Source organism: Bacidia gigantensis (genome assembly GCF_019456465.1).
Source record: "Bacidia gigantensis strain McMullin 20006 chromosome Unknown contig_74, whole genome shotgun sequence".
Taxonomy (NCBI): Eukaryota; Fungi; Ascomycota; class Lecanoromycetes; order Lecanorales; family Ramalinaceae; genus Bacidia; species Bacidia gigantensis.
The window spans coordinates 708,797-729,244 of NW_025408613.1; the positions used below are offsets into that span (position 1 = coordinate 708,797).

At 50.8% G+C, this 20,448-nt stretch overlaps 8 protein-coding genes across 8 annotated transcripts; 6 read left to right on the forward strand and 2 right to left on the reverse strand.

Moving 5' to 3' along the window:
- Window positions 1-574: 574 nt before the first annotated feature.
- KY384_000631 (uncharacterized protein) lies at window positions 575-3,476 on the forward strand (the record flags this gene model as incomplete). The annotated part of the gene is made up of 4 exons (XM_044809167.1): window positions 575-617; window positions 662-2,930; window positions 3,019-3,117; window positions 3,167-3,476. 4 exons carry the CDS (start codon window positions 575-577, stop codon window positions 3,474-3,476), a joined length of 2,721 nt encoding a protein of 906 aa, XP_044665154.1.
- A 353-nt stretch (window positions 3,477-3,829) lies between these two features.
- On the forward strand, window positions 3,830-4,314 carry KY384_000632 (uncharacterized protein; the record flags this gene model as incomplete). Its single annotated transcript, XM_044809168.1, has 2 exons — window positions 3,830-4,075; window positions 4,102-4,314. The coding sequence occupies 2 exons, from the start codon at window positions 3,830-3,832 to the stop codon at window positions 4,312-4,314; spliced, it is 459 nt and encodes a 152-aa protein (XP_044665155.1).
- A 2,415-nt stretch (window positions 4,315-6,729) lies between these two features.
- KY384_000633 (uncharacterized protein) lies at window positions 6,730-9,024 on the forward strand (the record flags this gene model as incomplete). The annotated part of the gene is made up of 1 exon (XM_044809169.1): window positions 6,730-9,024. One exon carries the CDS (start codon window positions 6,730-6,732, stop codon window positions 9,022-9,024), a length of 2,295 nt encoding a protein of 764 aa, XP_044665156.1.
- A 711-nt stretch (window positions 9,025-9,735) lies between these two features.
- Window positions 9,736-11,991, reverse strand: KY384_000634 (uncharacterized protein; the record flags this gene model as incomplete). The annotated part of the gene is made up of 1 exon (XM_044809170.1): window positions 9,736-11,991. The coding sequence occupies one exon, from the start codon at window positions 11,989-11,991 to the stop codon at window positions 9,736-9,738; it is 2,256 nt and encodes a 751-aa protein (XP_044665157.1).
- Window positions 11,992-12,553: 562 nt separating this feature from the next.
- On the forward strand, window positions 12,554-14,296 carry KY384_000635 (uncharacterized protein; the record flags this gene model as incomplete). The annotated part of the gene is made up of 4 exons (XM_044809171.1): window positions 12,554-12,580; window positions 13,019-13,050; window positions 13,109-13,417; window positions 13,471-14,296. 4 exons carry the CDS (start codon window positions 12,554-12,556, stop codon window positions 14,294-14,296), a joined length of 1,194 nt encoding a protein of 397 aa, XP_044665158.1.
- Window positions 14,297-15,163: 867 nt separating this feature from the next.
- KY384_000636 (uncharacterized protein) lies at window positions 15,164-17,422 on the forward strand (the record flags this gene model as incomplete). Its single annotated transcript, XM_044809172.1, has 2 exons — window positions 15,164-17,211; window positions 17,278-17,422. The coding sequence occupies 2 exons, from the start codon at window positions 15,164-15,166 to the stop codon at window positions 17,420-17,422; spliced, it is 2,193 nt and encodes a 730-aa protein (XP_044665159.1).
- A 183-nt stretch (window positions 17,423-17,605) lies between these two features.
- KY384_000637 (uncharacterized protein) lies at window positions 17,606-18,382 on the reverse strand (the record flags this gene model as incomplete). The annotated part of the gene is made up of 1 exon (XM_044809173.1): window positions 17,606-18,382. One exon carries the CDS (start codon window positions 18,380-18,382, stop codon window positions 17,606-17,608), a length of 777 nt encoding a protein of 258 aa, XP_044665160.1.
- Window positions 18,383-19,271: 889 nt separating this feature from the next.
- Window positions 19,272-20,124, forward strand: KY384_000638 (uncharacterized protein; the record flags this gene model as incomplete). The annotated part of the gene is made up of 3 exons (XM_044809174.1): window positions 19,272-19,461; window positions 19,525-19,838; window positions 19,924-20,124. 3 exons carry the CDS (start codon window positions 19,272-19,274, stop codon window positions 20,122-20,124), a joined length of 705 nt encoding a protein of 234 aa, XP_044665161.1.
- Between the last annotated feature and the right edge of the window lie 324 nt (window positions 20,125-20,448).

Sequence of the window (20,448 nt, forward strand, 5' to 3'; positions counted from 1 at the left end):
TTTTGGCTGAGGTCCTGTGGCCATGATACGTTATTCAGGTTCTAAGCGTATCTTACATACTTGTTCGATACCTCAATATTGATTGCCAAGACCGAAGGGAGCAGAAATATGGTAATGCTACATGGTCTTTTTCATTATTTTAGTGCTCGAAGGATCTTCAGTGAATATGATCCTGGACTTGCTTGAAGAACAAGGCTTTGATAGTCCAAGATACATTATGTATTGGGTGGGCGATCGATTGAATAGCGAATCTCATGGTTGCCTTGAACAAAAGAATGACACTGTTTGCCATTTCCATCATCAGAGTGTCATGCGAATTCCTTTCACTTTTTCCTGCGCGCAGTGACATTCTTAAGCTATTCACTAAATCTCCGTTTCAGGTCTATGTTATAAGTGTCAAGGGGTATACGTGGGGCTAATCTATCCTGATTTGTGATGCTATGTTGATCAATTAGGGTGACTGGTTCCAACTTCGTGTCGGTAAGATTCCTGTTGTGGGCTTCCCTCCTGTAGCACTCATTTGACGCCTGGGAAGTGGTAATTGAATTGTACTCCGCCAAATACCTCCACAAGCATGGCAAGACTCTGTAATGCAGGCTCTGACGCTGCATCTCAAGGTACGCAGCTGATTTCTACATCTTCGTACTTAAACCTCAATTAGGAACGAACTCTCCTAAGGGAAAAAAGATCTTGTCCATGTTGCAGCTTGGAATTCACAATGTTCCTAGTATCAGTAGGTCTGATACTGCAACAGATGAAGAACTCAACCCCCACCTAAATGAACGATTTGGTCGAAGAGCCGCCTTTCAAGACCCTAAACCCCCCATACAACCCACATACAGTATGACCTTAGCTCTCGACATTCGAAAGTACGCGAAAAAGCTTGAAGCTGTCACCAACGCTTCATCACCAGCAGCATGGCATGGGATTTCTGAGTTTCCAAAATGGTCGGAAGTCTTTGACCCAGGTCGTCGAGCCCATAACGAGGACGTAGAGCTCGATAGTAACACAATTGTTGGCCCATTTTCGTCCAAAGAGGATTATCTAGCCCGACATTACAACCTTCTCCGCGAAGATGCTGTGGCTCCTCTTCGTGACGTAGTTTCAGAATGTCAGATATATCCGCATATGTCAGAAAGAACTTCAAGAAATGATGCCTATGTGTACGACAAAACCTTTATCAATGGCTTCACATTTACTACATCGGGACTCGCTGCTCGGCTCACCTTTTCACTTGGTCGTGTTGGCAAAAAGATACGATGGGAGCAATCGAAAAGGCTGAGGACCGGAACCTTAGTAGCCCTTACTCCAGCAAATGCTCCCTTTAAATCTATTGTTCGTGTTGCGGTTGTTGCGGCTCGGCCAATATCTGGGCTCGAAGAAAATCCGCCAACAATCGATGTGTTCTTCACCATGCCAGAAGAAATAGAAATCGATCCACAGCAGGAATGGGTCATGGTCGAGTCACGTAATGGATTTTTCGAGGGTCATAGGCATATGTTGAGAGGTCTACAAATGCTAGCCAACGAAGCCTTCCCGTTGTCAAACCATATTGTCAATATTGAGCGCAATATCTTACCACCTCGGTACCGTACCCTTCGTCCGACTATGGATTGTAGCAGCATCTTTACTACTCTTACTACTGATGAAAAGAAAAATGTGGATGTCACTCAAGACTTGCCTTCTTGGCCCTCATTACTTGACAGTACGCAGCTCCAAGCTCTCCAGCGCATTTTGGGGAAGCGATTGAGTATCGTCCAAGGTCCTCCTGGCACAGGGAAGACTTTCGTATCCGTGGTTGCCATTCGCTTGATGCTGGAAAACAGGAAGCCAAACGATCCACCGATCATTGTATCATCACATACAAACCATGCTTTGGATCAATTGCTTCGCCACATAGCCGAATTTGAACCAGAGTTCGTTAGAATTGGTGGTATGTCTACTGACCTGGAGGTCGTCCGACCTCGCACACTCTACGAGATAAAGCAAGCCGTCAATTTTCAGGATCCGAAAGGTTGCCTAAGAGCACCGGCCTTGAAGGAGCTCAGGCAATTGACTAAGGAGATGAAATCTTTGCTAAGCAGTCTAATGGCAGGTGACAAGCTGCCCTCCGCGGAATCTTTTGAACAACATGGCGTCATTTCCGCCAAACAACGAGAGTCTCTGGTCAAAGGCGCGCAACAATGGTTTGATTGTGATTCGAATGCACAGGATGTGCTTGACTATTGGCTGGGTGATCAAAAGATTGAGACCAAGCTGCGAATAGCGCCAGAGGACTTCGGCCTTGAGCTTGAGGAGGTCGATCTCGAGATCGAACAGATCCGAGAGATCGAGGCTGAGCAGAGAACCCTGGACGATGAGGACCCTGAGATCCTACGTGGAGAATGGGTTCAGCTGAATGAAAAATGGACGGGACTAAAAGTTCCTGGAGTTTCCATGACTAATATGACAAGTGAGATGAAGAGGCAAGACATGTACGATATTCCAGAAGCTCTTCGCGGTCCATTGTACAGGCATATGCAGATGAAGCTGAAGGGGACCATACGAGATCGTCTGCGGAACAAGGCCAAGCGCTATGCTTCTCTTGTTCAAGAGGCAAAAGTTGGGCGTATGGAAGTCGATTATAATTTCATCAAGGACGCAAAGATCCTAGGCTTGACAACGTCTGGACTTGCTAAGTATAGACCCCTCCTTCAGAGCCTCAAACCGAAGGTGGTTTTAATCGAAGAGGCTGCGGAGACCCTGGAATCCTATATTTCCATATCATGCTTTGAGTCGCTCGAACATCTGATTTTAGTGGGAGATCACGAACAACTTCGTGGTCACTGTCACGTGCAGGACTTGGAGCTGGAGCCTTTCTATCTCGGTATCAGCATGTTTGAACGCCTAGTGAGAAATAGTCTTGATTACACTCAGCTTCAGAGCCAAAGGTAGGACTTTCAAACTCTCAAGCATCTCTCGGCTTCCTTCTGATCAGACGGCCTGACAAAATATGATTGGCTGACTGACTTCCTTCAGACGAATGATACCTGAAATCAGACGTGCATTGACCCCCGTGTATCCGGACCTCCGAGATCATGACTCTGTGTATAATCGACCACCTGTACCTGGTATGGCGTAAGTATTTGCGAGGAGCCCCATTACATGGTAGCTTACATGACAAAAGCGCGGATACATTCTTCTTCAGCCACTCGGCCCCAGAATCTGCCGACGAACAGATGTCTAAAATGAATTTGACGGAAGCGGAATTGGTCGTCAGCTTCTTCGTATACCTTGTCCAAAATGGGATTGCCCCTTTGAAAATCACCGTCTTGACATTCTACAACGGGCAGAGGAAGCTTCTCCTGCGGAAGTTGAAAGCCCATCCCGAACTTACGGGGCAATATTTCAAGGTGGTCACCGTAGATAGTTATCAGGGTGAAGAAGCTGAGATAGGTAGGCGAACGCCTGGTATCTCGTCTTTCGGAAAAGTGTAGCTAATCTTGGAACCAGTCTTATTGTCACTCGTTCGTAGCAACGTAAGTACTAATCTCCCGCAACTCTTTAAGAGCGCCTCGTAAGTCTGTAGTAGACTTGGGACACATGCCACACATTGTCGATGACGCGGTTTCAGGAGGCTGACAGTTGAGATAGGTGTCTCGAAACATAGGCTTCCTCAATGTGGAGAATCGGGTCGTCGTTGCCTTATCTCGCGCTCAACGGGGCTTTTACATATTTGGCGATGGTCCAATCGTCTGCAAATCGTCGACACTTTGGTGGCAAGTGCTGCAGATCATGGCTCAAGATCCTCCTCGTGTTGGCTTTCATCTGCCCCTTCAATGCGTCCATCATGGCAATCCGATATATTTCAAGACTGCCGAAGACTTTGAGAAGTCGGACGGCGGATGCGAGGTGCCCTGCAACAAGATGCTCGAATGCGGGCATCTCTGTCCCAGGCGGTGTCATGCAAGTCATGAGGCCCTTGGATGCAAACATCCGTGTAAACGCACCCTCTCTTGTGGCTGTCAATGCCAGCAACTCTGTTACCAAGACTGTAAGGCTTCGTGCGATTGCAAAGCTGCTAATAAATCGGCGAGTAAGCTGCCTCTGCGATACTTAAAGGCTTCTTCAAGGGAAGAGACACCACTCGAACAACTTGATGAGGAAAACGCGGCCCGTTTGTTTGGTGAAGCAGACGCAGCTGTGGGTACAGACAACATGAAGTTAGTACGCAGAAGGGATGATGGAGAGGGTGGGATTAGGGAGGTTTGGAAAGGAACTTATACGGTAAGGGTAAATGATGGGAAGAGAGCTGATGCGAGCTTGCTTGATTGAGAATGACAATATTGGCGGGTAGCTTATTAGATTTGCAAGTATTAGAATAAGAGAAGTTCACTACAGCAGTAATGTGGGTAACCAGATGCTAGCTGATTTGGCATCAGGTCACGATGTCCAGAAATTGAGGACCTATACTTGCTGCTGCCATACCTTTCATCTCTGGTCGATTGCTCGTACAGGATTGGTGAGTATCAAAATCAAACGTTCATGTCGGCTTTTTCAAGGGCAAATGGTAATGCAAGCATTCACGGTAATCTAAGGCATTTGACAGGCGAGTTTCACAGCCCAGGCAGGGGGGCGGCCATCCAGAGTGCTGTTTCGTTTTGCAGACAAGAGAGGGGCAATAACGGCCTCGTCGCCGAAGGTCTCGCTTTACGTGTTTTGGTCATGCCTTCGCATCAACTTGTATCGATACGGTCACTTTCCGGACTGTTATCTCGCGCAACTGCATTCAGCTTTGACCTGACGGCAAGGAAGATGTGCAAGAAGAAGTCGTGCTGAATGAGCCCATCATCGGCAGCTGAGGAGACAGACCCAAGCCGTACAGAAGACATATCACTAGACTGTGGCACCACATGACAAGGTATAGGCCTAATAAAGCTTCCCCACTACCATGCAAGTCGAGGCGCCTGTCACAGCTCACAACGACTCACAAGTATCAGACCCATGCAGCGAATCAGGGAAGGCAGTGCTAGAGCTTTCTTAACGTCGACGAAACCTTATTGACCATTTCCACTCGGCTCGAGCTGACGGACGAGGGGCCTCTGCTGTCGCTCTCGTGTAAAACTGTCCTTGGGTCGCAACTCGGGCGACTCGCAAGTAGGGCAGAAGACCGCTATGGGCATGACAAAACTGGATGACTACCGCCCACTGTCCCCTCGAGGTGTCGCGGCTCTGCTGTAATAATGACAGTTATTAAACGGCCAGCCATTACCAGGGCGCTATGCGGGAACAGCCGCTTCATGATCTCGGACTGCCTAGGTAGCTATGCTACGACGTTGCAGCTCCGGAGAGGAACAGCAACAGCAGTATCGAGCGAGCGCAGAAATGATTAATAGATGCTGACAAGGGATGGCTCGATGGCTCGTTAGCCGACCTAAGACATGAGGCCAAGAACGCGTTTCATCTTCTGCATGGCGCTGGGTGGCAGGCAGCCCATTGGCCCTCCCGGTGAGTCAGCAACCGTCAGGCTGCTGCATGACTACTGGACTAGCCCGAAACTGGTAAATTATCTGACCAACATCAGTAAGCGCCTGCTCAATTTACCGTCCTCTCTCTCCGGCTGTCCCACCGATCCGATGCCTTCCATCGAGGCCTCAGGTCCTCCGCTCACCACGCGGAACAATGGAAGGCCTCCACGGATGACCGAGCACCAGGCCCAGAGATCGGAGCAAGACCGCGTTGTGGAGTGACACCGCCGAGAGGATCATACTCATATAGGTTGAATAATAGAACTCATTCTAACTGCTGAATGCCGAAATGGCCTCGGCAGAGGCTCTCAGTCTCAGGTCCCCTAAAATCACAGGGACCAGCGCCTATGGCTCTATGAAATGAAAGGGCTGGGTGGCGTCGGAGACGTTGTGAAACATTATTATTGCTGCTCGCTTTGGATCTTGACGCGGGTTTGGCCTCTGAACTGCAAATTGCACATTGCAACTTGATCGAAGCATCGTGGTCGGCGGCAGGTTGATTTCAGTCTCCGGGCTTCGCCACAGATTCTATTCTGGTGATTCAGTCAGCCATCTGACAGGCATCGGGTCGTGAGCTAAGACCTCGATTGTAGCGTATGAGCGTCAGAGGAGTCACTCACGAATAATAAGCATCGGCGTGAGGGTCGAAGAGCAATAAGAGAGAGGAAAGAGACTAGAGCTTGAGCCTGCATGTTTTGAAACTCTCCCCTCGTGTGGGAAGGTGGACGCTAAAGTGGAGACCAGCGAGGACGCTAAGGGTAAGGTAATTTTAAACGGCTGTTTGGAAAAAACCCATAAGCATTAAGCTCACCTTCCAGACAATCCCTGCACCTAGACTTGCTGGACCCAGCGGGCCTTGCACTTCTCCATTCCCCATTTCGCGTGCCCAGGTGGACGGCGAGGAGAGCGCAGTGAGCATCACGAGAAGGCCTCCTGGATGGATGGAAATCCGAGTTGATGGTACGTTCCTTGACCCCAACATCGCGTCTGCTCCCCATCGCCGTTGCTGCTAGGAGAGCGCCACCACCACCGTTCGAAGGCCAGATCCCTGAGGTACTCGGCACACTACCTCCATATCCCAGTCCCTCCGCCCTCGACAACGCTTCCTGTCGATGGCACACAACGTGACCGTTGTGCGGCCATGCGCGGACGGCGTCGTGTCTTCGCGCGTCTTTTTCCACAAGGGCCCGTGTAACGACAGAACTTGAAAGACTGATCGGTCATGACGAACAGCATCCTTTACAGCCTAGTCAGGCTTCACGACAACCTCATAGACACCCTCAAAGCACCCTGCATTCGAACTCTATTCCAGATTCTCCCAACTATCCTTCGCCACATGCCCCAAAACAACGTGCGCCGAGACCGCAGCAAACACCCTACCCTCACGTCGGTCTTGCGCCGAACGGACAGCCCTCCCCAGAACATTTCTACGGCGGAAGCCCCTACCCTCCTCAAGCACTGTCCGCACCTACCGCTCCGTACTCTGCTGCAGGTAAGATGCCACCTCACCGTTCTACATGCTTGGTGTGCAGATGCTCATGCCGTTACAGAAGGAGCAGACATGATGGCTGCCGCGCAAATGCAGCCGCGGCCATATCACATGTACACACCCCAGTCCAACTCGCCGGCCTCCGCTGTCTCGTCCCATGGACAAGAACAACCCAACCGTCTCTATTCACACCCCGCCCACATGCAGCCTGGGATATATTATTCGAATTATCCCATGAGCCACATTCCTACTCAACCGCCTCACCAGATGATGACCCCTCCTCAGTCCGCCGTTCCGCATCACCCCAATCAGCCTCCCGTAACGCATCCACAGCCCCCGGGACATATACCGACGACCACGGGAAGTCCGCGGCCCCAATCAAAATTCGATCCTGGTCTACAGCAGCGGCCAATGGATACGAACGCGTTACAGAAGTCGCCGACGGGGCCGCTGACCTCATCTCTCAACACTCCGAAAACCTCGTCTCAGAATGGCGGGACGGGTTCGCCAGGCCATCACGCTGCGAATTCGAGTGCGGCACCGGGACCAATTCCCGCCACGACGCCTCTGGTTGTACGCCAAGATAACAATGGCGTGCAGTGGATTGCGTTTGAGTATTCAAAGGACAGGGTCAAAATGGAATATACGATTCGATGTGACGTGGAATCTGTGAATGTTGATGAGCTCAGCAAAGAATTCAAGGAGAACAACTGTGTTTATCCTCGAGCTTTTTGCGACAAAGAACAATATACGGGAAATCGATTGACATATGAAACAGAATGCAACACTGTGGGCTGGTCATTGGTCAAATTGAATTCTCATTTGAAAGAAAAAAGAGGGTTGATACAAAGGGCGGTGGATAGCTGGAGAAACAGTAATCAAGACTCAAGGCTCAGGAGTAGGCGTGTGAGAAGGATGAACAAGCAGAACATCCGAAGCAAGAATCAACAAGCAAACCAGGGAGCAAACCCTTCTGGTGTCTCGAATGCTATGCTACAGCAAAGACCGTTACCCCCCACTATGAACCCCGCAGTCTCAACGCAAATGCACCATCACCATGCGAATGTCGAAGGTGCAATGGCAAGTGGTGCGGACGCTCTTACCATGGATGGCCACTACGAACCACATCATCCACCATCCAAGTCCCATCCAAGCGACCCTTCTGCGCAAATACGTCCAGCGAACGTTTTCCACGGATATCCGTCTTATCCTCTTCAGCCCAATTCCAACGCAGTTTCCGTTCCACCTCAGCTTCAACATAATATGGAGCCACATTTAGCTTCGCACCCAGCTACGACTATCCCAGCATCGATTTCCATTGCACCTTCGATGCCACCAACCTCGTCGACTAGATCCAATGATTCTCCTTCCGACATCTCATCCAAGGCGGTGTCCGAATTATACACCAATGTACCTGGCAAAAAGTTCATCAACGTCCACGACTATGGACACAGTCCAAACAAAGTCCGTGTCAAGCTGGATCTTCGAGAAGCTCGGATGGACGAAGTCGTAGACGATTTTCGAGAGAGAAACAGCGTTTGCCCCCGCTCTTACTTCCCGCATCAAATGCCCCTCACCCAGCAAGAAAAAAGACAAAAGCGATTAGATGCGCGTTTCGCGGACGATGACAACGAAGACATTGATGGTCTTGGCTTTGGAAGGACCACCGTCAAAATACCAACACTTGATGGGGAGGTGGATGCGCCGGTGCCACGGCTGGGCAAGCACATTGGAGAACAGGAGGAAATGCTTAATGACTTGGGTTATCGCATAAGTTGGGATCAATGCCAGAAATATGACAAGAGGGTCATCTTTCTACAAAGATCCCGTAAGTCTTGGAACGGCAATCTTCCAGTTACTGAGACGCTAATGCCTGTTTCAACAGTCGATGCCTGGCGCAAGAAAATCGTAGAACACAACTCACATCCTGGACAAGAAGTCTCAACTATCCCACCTTTTCTCCATCTAAGGAATGAGAGGAAGACCTGGCCCTCTCCAACAACCGACGCGACATCAACATCACGATGATTTTTTGGCTTCGAAATTTGCCTTCTTGTACAGAACCATTGCACAAGGGCTTCTTGAAACTGTAACCTTTTTAGACAGGCTTGAACGAGATTGGAGGAATTGTACAGCCTGTAGGATGGTAAAGAGAGGGAAATTTTTCACTGCTTGGAGTCTACGTTTCAATTGATTGACTGAAGCAACGAGCGGCACTTGGGCTTTCTTGATATCGATAAATTTCAGGCGAGGAAGAAAAAGTGCTCAGCTTGTTGATCGAGCTTGTCTGCTTCTACTTCGGACACAACACCCTTTCTGTGTTCGTGGACTGTTATACAATCGAAAGGGGACTCGGCTGTCATTTGATGAATAGTACTTGGCCTTCTACTTTCTTGAAAACATGGTGGCGTTGTGCAGGTGGAAGCACGTAGGCGTCGGTTTGGAGGGAAACGTAGCTGGAAGCTGTGCTTTCCGCTACTAATTCTTGGACATATTGAACGACGAGATAGCAGATGAAAGCAAAAAATTGCAGGCTCAAGTGCTCCCTCGTGCGAATCTCGCTGTACATATGCTAGATCACACCCTTCCCCCAGTAACAGCGAATGAATGATGCCTGATCTTGACCGTTGTGTTAGAGGTTCTCCTCTTCCTTCACCTTACGCACTTCATTCCGTTGCTTTCTGCATTCTGACGCAAGTGATTGCCGATTTGCACGCAGAGCTTCATACCAGGCTCAACTCATGTGCCATGAGGCCGTTCCACGCCAGGCTCTTGGTTCTGGCCTGTTACACCGGTCCCGCTCCCACTACCGCTTGCCTGCGAGCCTTGTTCAAGCCGTCTCCTCTCTCGAACTTCGTGAGTCACTTGAGTGTACTTGGAGATTTCCTCTTCCGAAAGTACCTTGAGCACGATAACATGATCTGGGAACTCTTCAAACCTGACTCCCTCCTGCTCCAACGCCTCGGGGTTCACCAAGCGTCTGTTTATTTTGGTCCAACGCGCCTCCTGTGGGATGCCCTTCTTCGCTGCATCGAGCGGAGCCACCCCTTCACGCGTTGTCTGAGGTTCTTCCGGAAATCTCACGCGCGGAGTCTTGAGGATACCTTTAGGCGGTAGCTTAGGGGCTGCTGCTTCCGCGTTCTCATTGGTAGGCGAGATGACCCTTGGTGCCCGAGGAGCTCGATCTGGGCCACTGTCACTGTCAGAGGGCCCGGAGCTATCGGAGCGAGAATCTATATCGCTGCTTCGTGGATTTTGCCGACGATGGTGTCGATGTCGTTGCCGTCGGGGTTGATCGTCCTCGGGGCGGCGTTCGTAAGACTTTTGCTCACGCAACGAATGCTCGAGAGATGGTGGAGCTTCAATGCGCTTAGGCCCAGCTTCATCTTGTCCCTCATATTGCAATCTATCTCGTGCGAGCCGCTCCTCGCGTTCCTCAATCTCCCGCTGTCTACGGCGTCGTCGTCGCCGTTCCTCTCTATCTTCCTCCTCAGGCTCACTGCTCAGGCCCGTATTTTCAGCGGCCCTTTCACGTTCTGAGACGTGGCCATGGGAGTCTTTGGAGCCTCGAATATCATCGTCCTTATACTTCTGGCGGCGGACTGCTTCTGCGGCCAGGCCAGCGGCTGCAGCAGTACCTCCCGCTGCCAGCAAACCACCATGAGTTCCTGCACCCTCGTCATCATCAGGTCGCTCGCGAGCATCGTGACGATGCCGATGCCCTCTTTCTTCAGTGTCTCGGCGGCGCTCTCGCTCATCTCGTTCTTCGTAATGCCTACGCCGGTCACGTTCAGATCTATCGTCATACTCCTTTCGTCGCTCTCTTTCAGCCTTGTCTTCATATTCTCTTGGCCGCTCTCTTCTATCACCGTCATCAAGATCCCTGCGATGATGTCGTGAATCTCTTTCTCCAATATCTTTGCGATGATCATTTTCGTCATGGTGGTGATGATGCCTTCGAGTACGGTCTTCGTACCGATCATCTCTATCATCGACATGCTCTCTCTGCCTCGAAGGCAATGCTTCATTCTCTATCGTAAATTTGCGAGGTCTCTGATGGCGGCTGTTTTCCTCAGGGTAAGGCACATAGTCATCTCTAGACGGCCCTGGTGGCTTGATCGGCTCATAGGGTCTACTATCATCCCTCACATCTCCTGGGTATCTTTGTGAAGTCGAGTCCTTCCTCTTTAACTCATCAGCGCCAGCTCTGATACTTTGCTTGCGACTCTCTTGTCGATTTATAGTATCAAATCCTCTGGCGGCTACCGGAGGAGGGGCATCCCTATCCGTTCGATGATACACCTTATCATAGCGATCGAGGTCGACCATGCTTGTAGGCCGTGCACTTGTGTAACTTTCCCTCCGGGGTCTTCGCTGTGGGGGAGGTGCTAGATCTCGAAGGACCTGTTCTTTGGGATTCGTGTACTCGTATGAGTAATCCCGGTCATCTCTTTTGGACGTCCGCTCATTCGGATAAAGGCGGTCCCTTTCGCGATCTCTGACCGCTAATCGGTCACCCATGTTTAGGGACGAATGTCTCTGGTGATGGCGTCCAGAAGATGAGGCTGGGACAATGTATGATGCCTCAAGCTGGGCGCCACCGGCTTTAGGCACCGGACTCTTGGGTTTCTCGATTTCTCTAGTTATGATGGGTCTCGAAGACTTCGCGGAAGACCTTGGGTCTATTAAGTTCACGGATCGAGTCTTTGAAGAGTCGCCCAGGTCGAGAGAGTTGGTCCGAATGCGTGGTCGAACTTCGTAATCATCGTCACGAGGCTTTCGAGGTGGACTGCGCTGCCTGAGTGTTACTACTCTTGGGCCATCTGCTCGCTCTGTACTTGCCCGTGGACCAGGCACGTAGTCTCTCGAGGTCCTAGCTGTTGTAGTGTAGTCATGATGGCTTGGAACAGTGACGAAACTGCCTGCAGACGTTCGACCAGCGTTGGCAATACGGCGGCCGCCCGGTGAGAGAGGCCTTCCATGTGAGGTACTCATATTGGTGTCACGATTGTCGCTTCATAGAACAACTAGGATGGGTAGTACAAGCGGCAAGACTCGTTGCTGTTGGGGGTTGGTATCCAAGTGCCGGCACCTAGTGGGTACAAGGAAGGTTTTGCAAGCGTCTCATGAGACGGTCACTGGCGGAATGTGAAATGTGATAAAGGGCTGCAAGCCTAGAAACCTATTCATGGGGAAGGGGTAGCGAAGTGAGTGCGGAGGGTGTTATCTACGAGCAAAACTCGGTTATTCGGAGTCAAAAGTCACGATGACGCAGGTAACGGCCGTCCAAACTCCAAAGGTTGGTAACGCAAACCCAATTTTATCAGGATGCCAGCCTTATGCCAGTGACAGGGGCCTCTAAATGACTCTCCTTACAGCTGATTATGATCATATAGCAAGACGTGGGCAGGACGAATACAAGTTGGTCAGCTGACCCCCACCTTGCCCGTCCACGTAAGTGTGTCTCCAATGCAGAGACTCAATTCTCGACAACAACGAACAACTCTGTCTTCCTGTACAGCACAAATGGCGAAGTGACTTAAGACCAATGCCACCAATGAAACGAAGCCACATAGCAAAGGCTGTAATCGGCGAGAGCAGGGCAGAGCCGCATAGAACTACCTCTCAAACTTTTCGAGTGTTCTCCAGGAATTCAGTCTCTATGTACCTTTCAATTATAAACGCCGTCTTCGTGTAGCAAATGGACATCATCATTGTTGCGATTGATGTTGATGTGGATGCGATATTTTGTCTCGCTCTTCAGGGCATCCAGCAATCTCCTCATCCCCTAAGGCCCCTGCAACTCTTTCGGAAACTGCCAAGACGCTAAGGGCTAGCGTGCTGTTTCCCTGCCATTCCTCACAACAATCCGCAAGCCGCTGCAGCCATCCCTCCCTTTCTCAAGAAACAATAAAGTCGATCTGATTCCGTGTTTCCTTACATCAATTCCTTCTCACTTTCCAGGTCGCCTTCTTTGACTGGCTTTGGATTCGTTCTCAAGACGGCTCCAAAGGCTTTCTAGGAGCCCGCCGTCAATCTGGACTACGACGCCAGGTATGATCAACAAAGCATCTCGGCCTTATTAAGCCGGATCTGCTAATCAAGTAAACAGAGTCCCGATCCCGTTCAGCTTTTTCCCTTCAGCTTACAGGGACGAAAGCGAGGAGGAAATCACACACGTCAAGGTAGAGGGAGAAACAACACAACGAGAGCGCGTCGGACGGGAGGATCGTTACTCTTCCGTTTCAGCATCTCTTCCGGGCCGCAAGGATCGTACTCGATACGACGAGGAAGAAGTCCATATTCACGAAGAGAATCGTGATCGCCGTCCGACTCGCAAAGAAGAGACCGTCATCTACGACAAGGAAGAGGATCGTTATCGCGACAACCGTCACACCGAAGCAGAGGTTTCAGGTCACAGGTCTGCTCATACGTTGATCGAATTTTCAGAAACTTGATCTAATGACTCTACAGCCACCGAGATCACGATCGCCGCCACACCGACACTAAAATCGATATCGAGGTAGATCGTCGCGACAGCGAGCTTGATCATACCGAGAGCGAATTTCGACGTCGAACGCAGCCAACTTACGACGTAGAGTACGAGCGTCGTCGTCCACGAGGTGAAGAGGTCGTAGAAGAAAAGGACATCGTAGTTGATAAGGAACGCCGACACGGTATGGGTTACTACGACGACGACGGCCGTTATCACTCCTTCCGCCACGGCTTGGAAAAAGCGACTGACCGTGTGTTTCATCCTTTCCACCCGCACCACGAACGTGAGCGCGAGGAGGTCATCATCGAGAAGGAAGAGCGCGAGCGGGGGCCTGTGCGTTATCGCGACGGGGTCCGCGAAACGGTTCGATATGTCGAACGTGGTGGAGGCCCAAATACCATCACTATTCCCTGCCACCATATTCGTATTGGGGATCTCCTGATCTTGCAGGGTCGACCCTGCCAGGTCATTCGGATCACGACTTCCGCTCAAACCGGTCAATACCGATATTTGGGGGTCGATCTATTCACCAAACAATTGCAGGAAGAATCTAGCTTCGTGTCCAACCCAACTCCCTCTGTCATTGTTCAGAACATGCTAGGACCAGTCTTCAAGACCTATCGTGTACTGGACATCCGTGATGACGGCCGGATCGTCGCCATGACCGAGACTGGTGATGTCAAGCAAAGCCTCGCTGTGATCGATCAGGGGGTTTGTGGTCCCGACTCAACGAATCCTTTGCGAACGGCCGTGGCAGTGTTAGGGCCATGGTCATCAATGACGGTGGGCGTGAGCTTGCCGTAGACTACAAAGTCATTCATGGCTCAAGGCTATGAAGCCTCGGAGTTTCATGACGGGCATACCATCCAGCGATCTCAGACATGTTGCGAATTTCCAATGCACATTGAAGGTCGGAAGGTAGATGGATCACGGCAGATTGGACAAATGAAAGCAAGCTTAAGAAGGGTGTGAAATAATTTACTTTCCAACGTCAATACCTTCAGTCATTCCTTTTGGTTGAAACCTGTTGTTAGGAACGGAAGACATCAGAGCAAGCTACTTCTAGGTAGATCAAATTGAAAGCATCGTGAAATTGTACTTGCTCCCCGAAATAGCTGGCCTACTTATCATACGAACGATAACCCTTTGCCTTTTAGAGGAGCATCAACAGTCACACGCACCAGCGACAATTATTAGTAGGTTGCCTCTACAGATACATATGCGTCTCGAAACTCCCAAGCGGATTAGGATCCAACGGTCGAGAGTTTAAGAAACGGATCTATGTGATGGGAGCTGATTTATAGCAAACAGCAAATAGTAAATATCAACATGGCCGACCTCTACAGGGTAGGTTTAACCTAAGGGCCAGCGAACTCATGGCGCTAAGGAGGGTACCTTCCATTGTTTACACCTAAAATTAGAATAACTAGCCTGTAAGCCTAGATTCTACTCAGACCGCAATGTAGGGGTGGTCTTGGCAATTCCCATGGGGCTCTGAGGCAGTCCCTGGTGCATTGCCTCAGAATTTACGAGGTGTGAGGCTGATAACACGAATATCCAAGAGCCTTTCCACCTCCATCTACATGCTCACAGCTCTTTCTTCAATGATGGAACTGTAAGCAAACTTCGTTTCCTAACGGATAGGCATTCGCCGCATTATCTGTAGCCAGCATGTCTCGCCCTCGCACCTTCTCTTTCGACCAAAACGATGAGACGTCGCTGAATGCCAACCACCCCGGACAATCCTATGGTCACGCCTTACCACCTCCTTACACAGACGACGTTCCTCCACCGCCAGCACCCTCCCATAAAGCGTACCCTGCTTCATCGTACCAGCTACCACCTCTGGATACAAATCATGACAGAAGGGCACAACAAAGCCTAGACCATAACGTGTCGAATCGTACAGCTTCAACAACCACCCCAGGTGCCGACAACTTAGGGGACGCCGCCGTTGGAGGGGGTATAACAGGAGTAGCTCTCGGAGTTGCACATACACGCCCGCGGGAAAGCGGATTGGAAGCAATAAGAGACACAGAGCCATACCAGCGGTCACCGACTTTTCCCGGAGAACGAGAGCTTGGTGTTGTAGGCTCTGTGAACCCATACATACCTGAACCCTCCTCACCTAGCCTTCGTGCTTCCTTAGATCCACCGCCGGCTTCGCGGGATATGGCCCTAGGGCCTCCGTCTGGGATACACTCCAGGTCCGAATCGAGAGACCCCTTTGCATCTCCAGCGCACTCTAGACATTCGAATCCTTTTGATGACCACAGAGTATCTCCTACACCTTCTGCCGGCAGACCCACTCCGGTGGGCTACCCATCCACTGCAAGCATACCCATGAAAGACTACCCACCGTCGGATGCTTTCGCAAGTGGAGGCTCATATTCTGATAATCCCTACAATCGTTATTCTTCTGCATGGGACTCGCGCATATCTCGGGCTGACATAGATCCAAATGAGATAGATGACGATGCCGAGGATGACATGGGGCCGTCTACCCACTGGAGAAAATCCATGTTGGGTCTCAGCGGTGGAGTACAGGGTAATATGTCTCAAGGTGCAGACACTGAACGTAATCTGGCAGCAGGATCAGGTGCCCTTGGGGCGCTTGGTGCCCTGGTGGGGAGCAAATCTGGCCCCAAGATTGGGAGTAGGGATGCAAGCGGACAATATGGGCCGGTCGGAGATCCGCCAATGGATGAGCCGGGGGCGGAGAAAAGTGAGTGGCTCAATAGTCAAACGTCTGGACGCAAGCGGTTACGGTGGATAGTAGGCACGATCATTGCTTTAATCATCGTCGGGGCCATTGTCGGGGGTGTTGTCGGAGGTGTGAAGCACGCTCAAAGCAAAGGCGACAGCCCTTCTTCGCAGTCTGCTCAAGACGATGATGGCAATGGCGACCTAGACAAAAACTCCGGAGAGATTAAGAAGTTGATGAACAACCCTGATCTTCACAAGGTGATGCCTGGTGTCGACTATACCCCCTTTAACGGACAATACCCTGACTGCTTGACGAATCCTCCGAGTCAAAACAATGTGACTCGGGATGTTGCCGTGCTTTCACAACTCACAAATACTATTCGTCTGTACGGCACCGACTGCAATCAGACGGAGATGGTCTTGCATGCCATATCGAAGCTGGACTTGCAGAATTTCAAGGTCTGGCTGGGCGTATGGCTGGACGGCAACCAAACCACCAATGATCGCGGCATGCAAGCTCTGGACGACCTTCTTGGTAAGAACGGGGCCGATCCTTTTGCTGGAGTTATCATCGGTAACGAGGCCCTCTACCGGAAAGAGATCACTGAAGACAAACTCGGCCAACTTCTATCCGACACCAAAAAGAAGCTTACAGACAAGAAGATTGATCTTCCTGTGGGCACATCAGACCTTGGAGACGCTTGGACGGCCAGCTTAGCTAGTGATGTGGACGTAGTGATGGCAAACGTCCATCCCTTTTTCGCGGGCGTAACCGTAGATAAAGCAGCGGGCTGGACATGGGATTTCTGGCAGGGCCACAATGTTAAGTTGACCCAAGGCACGCAGAAGAAGAACTACATAAGTGAAGTGGGGTGGCCGAGCGACGGGGGCATTCATTGTGCGCCTGATCAAACGACCTGTACAGAAGGTAGTAAAGCGGGAATCGACGAGATGAACGAATTCATGAATACATTCATCTGCCAAAGCCTGGCGAACAGTACTGACTTCTTTTGGTGAGTCGACCCTTTTAATCACACCCCTCTTTCACGAATGGGGGTTTGTGCTAATCTGATCGGTAGGTTTGAGGCCTTTGATGAGCCTTGGAAGAAGCGACTTAATGAGCCAGGTAAGGAATGGGAGGACAAATGGGGCTTGATGGATCCAGGACGGAAATTGAAGGCCGGGTTAAAGATACCTGACTGTGCAGGGCGAACAATATCCTGAATTTTGAAAATTGTCTATGCATTGGATACGGGCAGGATATACTAGGGGTTTCGTTTAGGAATGGCACGAAAGGGAAGAACGTTGCATGAAGCGATGTATTGTAATGACCGGTCTTACATGGTGCATTTGTCTCGAACCTAGTTGATGAAGGTGATGACCTGAGTTCATAATTTTGAAAAACATTTAACTATGGTCACAAGATCTCTCCGATCTCATGTCTTGTCGCCGGTATATGTTGGTGTAGTAGCACCAAGTGTCTCTGTCGTACTGAGGCATTGGCTCGGACAGCGTCAGATCACTAAAGCAACAAAAGATACTGTTCTCCCGCACTCGCTGTGCCTCGTCTACACCGGAAGAGATAGGTCGGCCAATGAGCTCTGTGACATTGCTCCCGACGACGAGCGCTGGCACTTTCTTCTCGAGAGCGGCAGCATAAACGTTGGCCTCTAAATGGGGTGCAAACAGAAAAGTGCTCTCATCGATCTGGTCAAAGGCAAGAGGACTCTCGAGCACATGGTGACCAAGGCTTTCAAGGTAGGCAACGTCCGACGCAGTAAAGGCGGGGTCTTGAAAGAGGACGGCTTGGAAGGTGTGCTTCTGGCTCAGGATACCCAACATCCACGTCAGAGTGGCCAACTGATGCTTTGACGATGTTCGCCCATCTGTGAAGCTGCCTAGACCAAGACAAACGCATTTGTCCATTTGCAAGTTGTGAGTCAGAGGAATCTCCTGTTCTAATATCATACGAAGCTGGTGGCAGCAGGCGGAGGATGACCAAAGCGCAGCGTACCTCTGCTGGCCTTCTGTAACTTTGGCTGGCGAGATATTGGGACTGTCATTGAGACTTGGAGTCTTGGTCGGCTTGCGGATGTTGTGTGCTCCTCTAATTACGTGCGTCCAGCCTTGGTCGTCTGTAAGAGAAGACGGCTTCTGCTGAAGAGCCTTTGATGAGCGAGGCATGATCGGAATCAACGCGAGGGCAATGCAGCTCTCGCCGGCACAATGATCATATCATGATCTGTGAGGTTTCGTGACGGTGGGCTTCCCTACGTTTTCCCCGAAAGTTTCGGTGTGCTTACCCTTCTCAATTGCCATTGATTGATGAATGTAGGGCGAAAAAGTCTACATCTGATATTTGGGATGGCTCCAAAATGCCGGGTAGTAATGAGATCTACGACGGTGTGGATCTACGGTAGGGCCCAGAGGGTTCGGAGGGGTCCTTATTTAGAACTAGTCCTGGGGGTCAGCTCTCCAGTATCACTGAATTTGACAATTGGCTCTTCCCGGCTGGTGGCTGCATCGCGATGGATTTCTATTCACCACATCATGATAATAATAAGGGTATGTGATCGACCTCTACTCGCACATCTACCTGGTGTGCCTCCTGCGAGTGTATAATAATCATGATTGCGCACGCTGTTTAACAGTTTTAAGGCCTGTAAGCGCCGACACCAAAACGCTTCCTTGGCTTCTAAGGCCCGAGGGGTCAGGATTGAGGCCAATCATCGACCATCTTGCACCTTTCTGCTGTTCCTCCGTCTGCATGCTGGCGCTCGGCATGTGCTTCGCCGTTCTAGCCCACCTCACATCTCACCCTTCTCATGCTGTGCAAGAAAAGGGGACCTCTTCATTTTCGGGCTAGAGCGGTAGGTGAGAAATCACAGAAGCGCCAATGAGGGCACAACCACAGCTCCCGCCAGACGCTCTCTTCTTCTCCATGATATGACTGTCGGACGTGCCTCTCGAATCCTTTCTGTCTCCTACCTATTCTTGAACTTCACCTGGCCTGTTCAGTGACCCTGTTGCCAAAGCAGAAAGGCAGAGAGTCACTCCTCTTGAATCTTCAACCATGTCGCGAACAGTCCTCGCAGCTTTCCTCGCACTCCTCCTCCCCACCCTCGTCTTCACCCACACCGTCATCACATACCCAGGCTGGCGAGGCGACAATCTACAAACCAATGGGACTATACCGGACGAGAATGGACTCGGTGTAGGCAGAGACAACACATACCCATATGGCATGCAGTGGATATATCCTTGTAAGCCCCCCTCTCTTCGTCGCATCTTCTCTGTACATCCTTCTCACATACTGTGATCTACAGGTGGAGGCACGCCCATGTCGGCGAATCGCACCAAGTGGCCTGTCAAGGGTGGCGCCGTCGGGTTCCAGCCAGGCTGGTTCGCAGGCCACTCCTCAGCCCTCATCTACATCAACTTGGGCGAGGGCACCCAGCCTAAAAACTACTCTTTGGTCATGCAGCCCATGATCGGCATCACGGGCCCCAGCAATGACCTATATAATGGCAGTGTGTGCCTCCCGCAGCTTCCTCTACCGGCAAACTTCACTGCCACCGTGGGCGCGAACGCGACCATACAGGTCATCGAGGCTGCTCAGCATGGAGCTGCGCTGTTTAATGTATGTCCCTTCTTCAAACCGCGCTTGCCATTTGAATGCGCTTGCTGGGAAAGGGCTTCTGGACTAACGACTGTTGCGCCCTTAGTGCGTCGATATCACATTCGCCGAGCCAGAAGACGTACCAGCTGTGACGCCGGATAATTGCTCCAATTCTTCCAACATCAAGTTTGACTTTGTGTATAGCACCGCAAGTTTGACATCCGATGCCACCACTCAGCTTTCCAAGGTGACCTGGATGTCAGCGTTACCTTTCGCAGCAGCAATCGCATGGGGGATGATGGCATGATAGTGTAAAGAAAGGGCAAAAGCTGAGGTGTGACTTTTGGGGAGTTCAGGCCTTTCGGACACGAACCTTGGTCGGGATTTCGGTCGTGGAATGGCGTTTGGGAGTTTCAAGATGTCACCACCATCAACTTCTCGGACTGGAATATTTTCATTACAAAGCTTGGGCATCGCGTGAGCTTCTGTTTTGCCATTGCACTGTATCGATGCGGATGGTCGACATTCTGCGAGGGCAATCGGCTGTGTTCAGGGCGACCTTTTGCCTCTGTAGTATGTCTAATGCATTCACTCGGGTCCTCTCAACGGATGGCTTCCATGGAACGTAAAT